Source organism: Camelus ferus, chromosome 10, assembly GCF_009834535.1.
Source record: "Camelus ferus isolate YT-003-E chromosome 10, BCGSAC_Cfer_1.0, whole genome shotgun sequence".
Taxonomy (NCBI): Eukaryota; Metazoa; Chordata; class Mammalia; order Artiodactyla; family Camelidae; genus Camelus; species Camelus ferus.
The window spans coordinates 32,154,189-32,165,017 of record NC_045705.1 but is presented as its reverse complement, the minus strand read 5'-3'; the positions used below and the strand labels follow the sequence as shown (position 1 = coordinate 32,165,017).

Genomic DNA, 10,829 nt, shown 5'->3' with positions numbered 1-10,829 from the left:
TGCCCGTGCTCTCCAGAATATTGCTCATGCTTCCACCTTCTTTAGCTCTCTCCCTGCCCCAGTGGGCCCTGAATCACAGAATATCTCTATCCTTTGTTGACTGATACTGGACCTGAGTGGGTTAATGGGGAAGTGGGGGCGTGTTATATCCAGGAAATTGGCAAAGCAAAAGTCTTGTCAGAAGACATGGGTTATCTGGACCAATTAATTTAAGAACTGTTGTCTCAATGCTGAGGACATTAATTTATTGATATGAGATAGAAGTAGCAAAAATTATCATAAATGCAATGAGGTTGGTGTGTAAATAGCATGACTTAATTTAGATAGAAGTATGCCACAGATGGTACAGTGCTAGACAAATGTAAGTGACATTATTATCATTACCATTGATTGTTTTACACTAAACTGGATATAGTTTCAGGGAGCCAGTGTACCTCATGCAGCCCTAGCATTCTCTCTTTTCCTAGTTATTGAGATAGAGAAAGAACCAGCAGTTTAGCTGTGAAGATAGTAAGATGATGTTAACCCTCCACTCCCACCACCTCCGTTTCCTCTACCCCAACTAGGGGTTCCCAGATCTGAGTCATGGCTGCGGAGAACTGCTCTGTGTCTGCTGACTTCATGTTCCTGGGACTTTCTGGCAGGAGAGACGCGCAGCTGGGGCTCTTCGTGCTCTTCCTGCTGGTTTACGGCATCACTGTGATGGCCAACCTAGGGATGATCCTGCTGATCAAGGTGGACCCCAGACTCCACACGCCCATGTATTATTTCCTGAGCAACCTGTCCTTCTGTGACATCTGCTACTCCTCCACTGTCTCTCCCAGGATGCTGACTGATTTCCTATCGGAGCAAAAGAGGATTCCATACAATTTGTGTGCCATCCAGATGTTTTTCTTCGGAACCCTTGCAGATGTGGAATGTCTCATGTTGGCTGTCATGGCTTACGACCACTATGTAGCCATTTGCAACCCACTACTGTACACAGTCACCATGTCCAGGAGAATCTGTACCCAACTTGTGGCTGTCGCCTACATTGTAGGCTTGGTGGATTCAGCAATCCACACCTGTTTCACATTTCAATTGTCTTTCTGCCAGTCTAATATCATCAATCACTTTTTCTGTGATATCCCGCCCTTGCTAGCCCTCTCCTCCTCAGACACATCCACAAATGAGATAATGTTGTTCATTTCTAGTAGCTGTGTTGTGGGCTGCAGCATCATCACCGTCCTCCTTTCCTACAGCTACATCATCACCACCATCCTTAGAATGAGCTCGGCACAGGGGAGGCGCAAAGCCTTCTCTACGTGTGCCTCCCACTTGACGGCGGTGGCCGTGTTTCACGGCACCCTCCTGTTCATGTACTTCCGACCCAGCTCCAGTTACTCCATGGACACGGACAAAGCGGCCTCTGTTTTCTACACGGTTGTCATCCCCATGCTAAACCCGCTGATCTACAGCCTAAGGAACAAGGATGTGAAAGGTGCCCTGAAAAAAGCAATCAGCTCTGAATTATGTTCTGGGTGATACAATGTTTTCACCTTAAAGTATTTATTTTGAGATTCTGAGAGTGAAATGGCAGGTGTTTTGACACAGATTCTTATAGTCTCACCAATAGACTTTCTAGATACTTTCCATTACTTATTTTTGTGTGCCCAAACTGAGTAGGGGGGTCAGTGATTTTCTTTTTTAATCTTAATCTTTTCTCAAAACTAAGGAGGAGTAGCTATAGCTTCGTTTTGCTGTTTGGCACAGAAGGCCTGTGCACGTGTCCGCTCACCCTGTGCTTGTTCCATCACAACACTCAGAACTGCACAAGTAAGAAATAAATAAATCAGAATAAATTAAAAGCAAAACATCATGCCCCGAACTCCAGGTTCCATAAGTGCGAGGCCCCTGCTTATCTTGTTCACTAGTATTTCTCATTTGTTGTTTAAAATGCTTGACGTCAGTATGCCATTCAGAGATACTTAGTGAATAAATCTACAAGCCCCTTGCGAACTGATGCAAAAGGAAACATTGTCTATTTTTGAAATAAAATAATTCCCTTTATCCTATTTTATCCCAGAACATCCATCCTAGAGAAAATCCCTCTATGATTCTGTCTTTTGGCTTAGGCTGAATAAATACCAGCGGCAGGGATCGTTGGATGTAGGGAGCTTCTTGGATCCTCTGTTTCTCATCATTCTGCCCAAGTTACATCAGCAGGCAACCCCAGGATCAGCAGCTCAGCATTTAGATTGCACCTCACAGTCTTCGCATCAGCCTGTGGAAGTTCCTTTTCGCCCTCACTCCAGAGAACAGATACGGTGCTGCTGACACCAGCCCAGAAGCTGCACGAATGACAGTTGGAGGTTATGTACCTAGACCTTCTCTAAAAGCCACTAGAAATGAAGATTCCATCTTCTTTGGTGTGTTAAAAGCACTGTACTTATTAAAATTAAAAAAAAATGAAATGCACAACTGATACACTTTGAGTTGTATAGGAATAGTTATTAACAAAAATATATATTCAAAGGGAAAAAGAAGTCATATTTACATTCATATTCTGTTTGTGAATAATTGTATTCACTCTCTGTGTATCTGTCAAATAAATGGGAACTGTATTCTAAACACAATTTTAATAGTGGTCATTTCCTAGTAGCTGGATATCAAGTAACTTTCACTTTACGTAATTAACTCACGTTAATTGCTTATGCTGTTCTCACTGTAATAAATTAGTGATTAGTCCATTTCTGACAAACATAGCACTAGATCAGGTTGTCAAAACTACACTTTTTATTTTATGTTGTGCAAGAAAGGAACATGGAGGCAGTTTTTTCTGGTTCCAGGAGGACAGCAAAATGAGTTATACATGGATTTCAGTGTTGCTTCTTAATTATATATATGCCTTTAGACATAAAATGTGCTGAATATTATGTACTTCAAACATTATGAAAATGAAACAACACATTAAAACATGCAATTTTTAGCATGAGAAGAAATCCTGTCTTTCTGTTAACTCTCAGGTGATGTTTCTGAATAAACAGAAAAGTATCTGGAGTCCTCAAGAGAATAAACTGGTGACACAGGAAAATGGGACACAGAAGAATGTCCACATTCCAGGTCCCAGGAGAGTCCCTGGGATGCAGCCTAACAAGTGAGGGTCCTTGGCTTCATTCAGGAAATAATTCAGAGCAAGCCATAGTTGAGTAAAAGTAGATTATGTGGCTGGAGAAAGAAAATCACACATGCTTAATGGGAAAAAAAAAAGCATTTAGCATAGCAATTGAAAAATTGTTATATTTCTAAGTGAGAAAGGGAAGGAGATTTGTTTCAGAAACAAAAGAACAGGATAAAAATCATTAAGGATAAACAATAATTAGATACAATAATTTTTATTTAATAAATGCATTAATTTCAAAAAATTTATGGTAGAAATAATAACAGGTGAAATTATTAAGTGGAGGGGCCATCTGAGTTTCGTTCGATGTCTGATTTGAGTGGAGGAAGAGGGTGTAGACTATGGGTAACAATGAATCGTGCTTTACACAGCATTTTCCCTTCCTGATGTTAATCAATTTGGTGCAAGTGTGAAGAATTGAAAGTTCAGCCTTTGCCGGAGTTGTTACAACAGTCCCAGGGGAAAATACCAAACTAGAAATCTAATTAATCACGTTTGCGTAACACAGAAGTGTGAGATCAGAGGCTTTAGAAATTTAAGTCCCAAATGTCACTACATAAACATAAAATGTGATCTGTCTAAACCCATCTATGGGAGCCAAGAACAGAAACCCCTGATCATCACAGGTAGGTTTCTGAGCTGTCAAATGTAAAGAGTGAAAAATAAGGAATCAAATATTTAGAAAATTGCAAGTGAAGATTTTATTGACTTCCTTTGGTTAGTCATCTGCAACCTAGTGGCAAAAATTACATTTCTCATCAAAGCAGGGTAAGTCAGATTCATTCTGACTAGCAAATGAACAGTTTTGCTTACTTATATCTTAATCAAATTTAAGGAAAAAATAGGATTTTTAAAATCTCTGTGAAAGGGTATATGCAAATATAAGACTTTTTTTTCTAATTTTTTAACCAGTAAAAATTGATGTATCACAATACAAATAAAAATTTGTGTAAATTCAAACCCATATGAACCATGTATCATATTTACTGAGGTCTAATACAAAATCAGACCATCGTTCATATTCCAATTCTTATATATTGACAGAGAGTCATGGTGCACATCCACACACACATGCGCACACACGCAGAAGCTTATATCAAAGATGTGTTCATTACTCCAGTTCCCCTCTCTGTGTTTTTAATGAACAAGTCAGGTTAAAATCCTAAAGGGCTGTAAATGCATTGGTTAAATTCTGTTGTTTCCACTTGTTTTTAGCATTTCTTTTTATCTGGTCAAGAGACATGTCCTTTGGCACCAGAGCACTCTTGAATGTAAGTAATGATCATTTGGCCATGCAGTAAAATAGTAGTAGAGAAAATTTCACTAAAATATAGCTAATGTCTCAGTAAAACATTAAAACGTAGACCAAAAACAGTAATACCATATTGTTCATTATTTTTAAACCAGAGATAAGTTCATTGTGTTTTTAATATACAGTAATAAATAAATTATGATTCTTAAGAATTGAGTAAGGATATGAATTTTTATGTTTAATTGGGGATATATATTTTTAAAATATGAGGCTGAATACTCCAGCTTTGTCTTTAATTTAGGTATTACTTTTATATTATATTTGACCTGTAATGAGCTTTCAGTTATGATTCATGGCTGAGATAAAGCAGTGACGTTTCACACAATCCACACACATCATGGATGACATTCAAATTTAGAGGCAAGCATTCTCAAAATCCTATCCCAGACACTAACTCTTTCCAGTTAAATAGCAATGAAATTTGTACAGGCAATTTTCTGAGAATAAAGTATTTAATGTACTGAAATAAATTATATCTGACTTACAGATTATATTTTGTGTCAAAAAGAGAAAAAACTTGGATCTATCATTTTCTTGATCATTTCTGGAGCATTTTTAGAAGGAAAATAAAGAAGAATGGATGGGGGAAATTGCTCTTCCTTGAATGAATTCCTTCTCTTAGGAATTAGCAATCGCCCTGTGATCAAAGTGACTCTATTTACCACCTTTCTACTTGTTTATCTCATTATTCTTGTTGCAAATCTTGGGATGATCATTTTAATAAGAATGGACTCCCAGCTTCACGTGCCAATGTACTTTTTCCTCAGCCACCTCTCCTTCAGTGACCTCTGCTATTTCACAGCAATTGGACCCAAGATGCTGGTGGACCTATTTGCCAAGAACAAATCCATCCCCTTCCTTGGCTGTGCTCTGCAGTTCTTGGTCTCCTGTACCTTTGCAGATTCTGGGTGTCTCCTGCTGGCAGTGATGGCCTATGACCGGTACAAGGCCATCAGCAACCCCCTGCTCTACACAGTCAGCATGTCCAGCAGAGTGTGCTCCCTGCTCGTGGCGGGGGTGTACCTGGTGGGGATTATGGATGCTTCTATAAATACAATATTAACGTTCCGCTTATGTTTCTGTGGGTCCAATGAGATTAACCACTTCTTCTGCGATGTCCCACCTCTGCTTTTGCTCTCTTGCTCAGACACACAGGTTAATGAGTTGGTGATATTTATCATTTTCGGTTGCATTGAACTGATCACCCTCTCAGGTCTTTCTGTGTCTTATTGTTATATCATCCTAGCAGTGCTGAGGATGCGCTCAGCTGAGGGGAGGCGCAAAGCTTTCTGCACCTGCACCTCCCACCTAACTGCTGTGGCCATTTTCCAGGGGACTCTGCTCTTCACGTATTTCCGGCCGAGCTCCTCCTACTCTCTGGATCAAGACAAAATGACCTCACTCTTTTACACCCTTGTGATTCCCATGTTAAACCCTCTGATTTACAGCCTACGGAACAAGGATGTGAAAGAGGCTTTGAAGAAACTTAAAAATAAAAAGTGGTTCCATTGAAAATTTATATGTATATGTTTTTCCCCCAGTCTTACACTGTAATTCACGGAAATCAAAACTGCTTCCACTACCGTGGTGTGATCCAGTAACTAGGCCCTGTTCCAGCCATGTCAAAATGTGTCATTCCCGAGAGGCCATGTGCTTCATTTTATGTCTTAATTTATAGTTGATACTCATTATTTATGGAAATGTTTTGGAGTCTTGGTTTCCCAAAATTGTTTTTCTTCAATTTTCATATGTGAATTCATTAATTTTTCTGAAAGTAATTGAGTACTTTCTAAGGTCTTGTTGCACTTCTATGTGCTCTGTATTTCATGGGGAGTCCATCTGTTTTTATACTAATTAACCTTGTTATCCAACAGAAGTGACAAATATTAATTATTCTAGCGGTATAGCCTGTGGCAGACTGGAAACATCAGAGTAGGCCAGACCAAAAAAACTTACAAAACTGTCTTAGGCTGTGCACAAAACATTAAAAAAAAAACAAAAAAAACCACCAAAACTCAGTCTTCCTTCCCCAGCACTGACTGAGTCAATAGGACAGTGAAGACAGAGTGAGAATTCTGGCTGAACAACCACCAGCTGGGCCTTTCACAGAGATTCCCGGCAGGAAATCCACCCACCCACAGAGGGGCTGAAAGAAATCTAGGCATTATGATTTGGCCATTGTCTAAAACATCAGTTTTAGATTCCACACATAAGTGATATCATGTGATATTTGTCTTTCTCTGTCTGACTTATTTCACTTGGAATGATAATCTCTAGATCCATCCATGTTGCTACAAATGCCTTTATTTCATTGCTTTTTATGGCTGAGTAATATTCCCATATATGCCACATCCTCTTTATCCAGTCATCTGTCGATGGACATTTAGGCTGCTTCTATGTGTTGGCTATTGTAAATAGTGCTGCTAAGAACATTGAGATGCATGTGTCTTTTCAAGTCAGAATTTTCTCCAGCTATATGTCCAGGGGTGGGATTGCTGGCTCATATGGTAAGTCTCTTTTCAGTTTCTTAAGGACACTCTATACTATTCTCCATAGTGGCTGCACCAGTTCACGCTCCAGCCACCAGCAGTGTAGGAGGGCTCCCTTCTCACCACACCCTCTCCAGAATTTAGTATTATTTGTAGGCTTTTGAATGATGGCCATTCTGACTGGTGCGAGGTGGTGCCTCATTGTGGTTTTGACTTGCATTTCTCCAATAGTTAATGATGTGGAGCATCCTTCATGTGCCTATTAGCCATCTGTGCGTCTTCTCTGGAGAAATGTCTTTTTAGACTTTCTGCCCATTTTTTGACTGAGCTGTTTGTTGTTTGTTTTTTTGTTTGTTTTGTTCTGATATTGAGCTGTCTGAGCTGTCTGTACATTTATTAGTGAACTCTATAATATAGTGGAAATAAGAAACATTAGTTAACTAATCTTACTAATAATTATAATAAACTAAATCACCAAAACAAAAAAGCAGGATACTCTCAATGGACGCAAAAGGTCTCCATTTAGAGTGCAGAGAAGAAAAGATTCTTTGGAATTCAGCTTCAGATCTAAATGATGAATAGAGATGCAATGGATGGTGAGGAGAAGAAGGGGTTCTAGATAAAGAGGGTGTAAACTAGAGATCGGAGGGCAATCCCATCATAGAGGACACGAAGTCCAAGATGAGGAGAAAAGAGCAAACTGGAGGCACCTGATGAAGTACGTCTTTGTCTGAAACTCTCACTGTCACTTCCATTCTGCTCTCCTTCCCTTCTTTCTCCTTCTCAGTCCTGATTAAATGTCCCTTATTGTGAATTACACATAATACTCTCCTCACAGCATTATTTTATCTCTCACTCAGTTGATTAAACCATTGCTTCAGTGTGAGACTTGGCACATTCTTTGCTCAAGGACTGAGTGTTCATATTTCTGTCATCCCAGTACCTACGTCATGTCTGGGATGCAAATGGGAAAAAATAAGTAAATAATAAAAATCAACATACCAAATAACATTTTTGAATACACAACAGATGTCACTGAAACCATAATTAAATGAACTTATGACACGTGCCTGTATGTACATATATATACATATGTGTGTGTGTGTGTGTGTATACTTAATAGTTAATAGAAAGTACACACAAGGGTTGTAGATAGTAAGGTAATGCATCTATAAAGATATTTATGTTTATTACTCATAAAGTGAAAATTATCCATCTGCATACTTTCTTGATGTGCTCTGCTTCATCTGGTTTTGTCAGGTTTTTTCTGATGACAAAGCATGTAAACACGGACATGGACGTATAAATGAAGGACCGTGCAAGACTCAGTGACATCCTTATTACCCATTAGAATTTCACCTCTTTAGCGATTTTAAGCACCCTGTGTGAAATCGTGTCAGAATGGATGTAAAACCCAAGACACTTCTTGCTACTGATGTTGGCATTTATGGGAAACAAGTGACAATTAGGGGTAAATACAGGGTTGGGAAAAATTATGGGGAATACCTCTTTTAAAAATATGCTAAGATTTTCCATCTGCATCATCTTTCATCAGTTTACCCATAGTCTTGTTAGTATTTCTTAATAGCTCAGTATGGCAGAAAAAAGAGTTTGAAATATATTAAAGTCCAAAAAATCATACAACTTTCATGGAATATTTAATTAAGTTATTATTCCTTATGTTAGGGAAAAATGCCTAGCTTAGAGAACAGAGATGTTTTTAGCAACTCACAGGTGCTCCTTTTCTTGTTTCCTGCAACAGGAAGACACGGTAAACCTAGTTTTCCTTGGCAGCATTAACGTGCACTGAACGTGTATGACAACAGCTCATGCCTCAGGGCCACACAGCCATTTTCTAGAAGAAGGCATTCCTAAGTACAGCTGCCTCGGTGGTATCATATTTACATGAACCAGTGCTACCAGGAAGTCCATACACATAGAGATTTTTTTTCACTTGTTTTTCTCTAACATCTTAAAACCCACCTTACGTCTCCCTTTCATAGTTAAAGCCATTCTCATTAACACGCAAACGTTTTGGGAAGTAATTTATTATCCAATGTTCAGTAATATATTGCTCCTCATTTTCTGGATTTGATGGGGGTGGGAGTTAGACTAAATGGTCCCGAGGGGCATCCATGCTTATGAAGTTACGTTTGGATCCGAACCAAATAGTGTAGCTTGAGGAAGTTCGGCATCCCTGGAGACAGGGACACATCTGAAGGAAAAGTGAGTCAGGAAAGGAATCAGAGGATGGGGACCAAGGATATCACTGCCTCCTTCAAATATGCCGTAGAAGTTGAGAATGGAAGTAAAACTCTTAATTACAACAAATATATAATTTTCTTATGTGTACCTGATGGATAATTACTAGCAATTTCTTAGTGGCTTGAAAATTGCCCCAACATCTCCCTCAGGAATGCATTTGATAGTTCAGTACTGGGACCATGACTCAAAGAACAGCAACACATTATGAAAAGGCAGTAACAGTTGTCACTAAAGTCACTTCTCCCAAAATCATAAATATATTAATTTCATTGAGTTTTGCCTGAAGATTATTCTAGCTTTATAGAAAGCAAGAGGCAACTGCATAACAGCAAACAACAAAAAGTCAACAAAAATAGCTTCAAAAATCTAAGTCCCTGTTTACTCTAGGCCAGGTTTCAGAAGAAACAGGAGACCACCCGGAGTACTGGAGTGCCTAAACCCAGCATGTCTTGTACATCTTACTTTTCTTGTTTGTTTGCACAAGTTTGGCATTTCTGTGACGACTAGGTGCATTAAGACTCAAGATGTATGGCTGATATGTGATTATTGCACATTTTTGGGGAAAACGTTTATCAACTGCAGGCATTTAAGGAACACGTGGCACCTGCACTCACAAGTTTACAGCCGTGATTCACACACGTGCTAAAATATTGCTCAATAAATGGACAGGGCAGATATTATTTCCTATACTGCCAGGTTGCACGATGACAAAGAGCCCCGATTTCCTTATTTTCTATATGATTTCTGAAACTGGGCAATGCAGCCTCCCCCTCCATACGTCATTCTTCACACCAAGGCTAACTGTGTGCAAGTGTCCAGGTGACATAAATGAAACAGATCACCTCCCGATGAGACTCCCTTCCTCTTGGCTCCCCTCTGCCATCCGTCGCGTTGGGACCCCACGCTGGCTTAGAAATGGGACTTGGGTGGCCTCTCAGTCCTCTCGGAAGTCTAGGCATCTACAGGTTCCTGATTTTGTGTGTCTTCAGTTGTTACTTTAACATAAACATAGTCCAACATCCTATAAGAACATTTAAGGGAGTTATCTTTTAAGACAAATTTGTTTCAATAAAGTCAGTAAAGCTTAATGTCTAGGAGACCCTGGAATTTTACTTATCATCTGTGGGTCTCAATTTCTATCTCAAAAACAAGATCATTAGAGACAATTCAGGACATCTATGATTATATACATATATATAACACATGATAGCATGTGGTCATAATTTGATAAACATCGTATTGTATGAAACATCATACGGTGAAAAGGCCAAAATTGCATTTGTTTAGGTAAATCTCTTTTCTTTTAAAGGTCATTTATGGAATTTATTTTAAAGATATGATAAATTATGTAAGTATAATTTTACTCACATCAGCATTTTATGATACGAAGTATTGCATATAAACCAATGGCCTTTGGCGGGTATGCTTAATACTTATTTATATGCACAAAGCATATTTATTCTGACATCATTTTGTTTAAAAATTAAAAATGCAAAAATATAGATAACAGAATATGGTTACCCATAGGCATTGTGATTCAGGACTTTTTTTTTTTTTTGCTCTATTTACAAAAATCTTTTCTTTGTGAATATGCTTAATAGGA

The 10,829-nt window shown here is 38.8% G+C and overlaps 2 protein-coding genes across 2 annotated transcripts; both read left to right on the top strand.

Moving 5' to 3' along the window:
- Positions 1–585: 585 nt before the first annotated feature.
- LOC102518170 (olfactory receptor-like protein OLF2) lies at positions 586–1,524 on the top strand. The gene has a single exon (XM_006178989.2). The coding sequence runs from the start codon at positions 586–588 to the stop codon at positions 1,522–1,524; it is 939 nt and encodes a 312-aa protein (XP_006179051.2).
- Positions 1,525–5,048: 3,524 nt separating this feature from the next.
- Positions 5,049–5,984, top strand: LOC102518417 (olfactory receptor-like protein OLF2). The gene has a single exon (XM_006178990.2). The coding sequence runs from the start codon at positions 5,049–5,051 to the stop codon at positions 5,982–5,984; it is 936 nt and encodes a 311-aa protein (XP_006179052.2).
- The last annotated feature ends 4,845 nt before the right edge of the window (positions 5,985–10,829 follow it).

What these genes read in the sequence shown, in the direction of transcription:
- LOC102518170 (XM_006178989.2), top strand. Translation starts at nt 586, where the DNA reads ATGGCTGCGGAGAACTGCTCTGTGTCTGCTGACTTCATGTTCCTGGGA.
- LOC102518417 (XM_006178990.2), top strand. Translation starts at nt 5,049, where the DNA reads ATGGATGGGGGAAATTGCTCTTCCTTGAATGAATTCCTTCTCTTAGGA.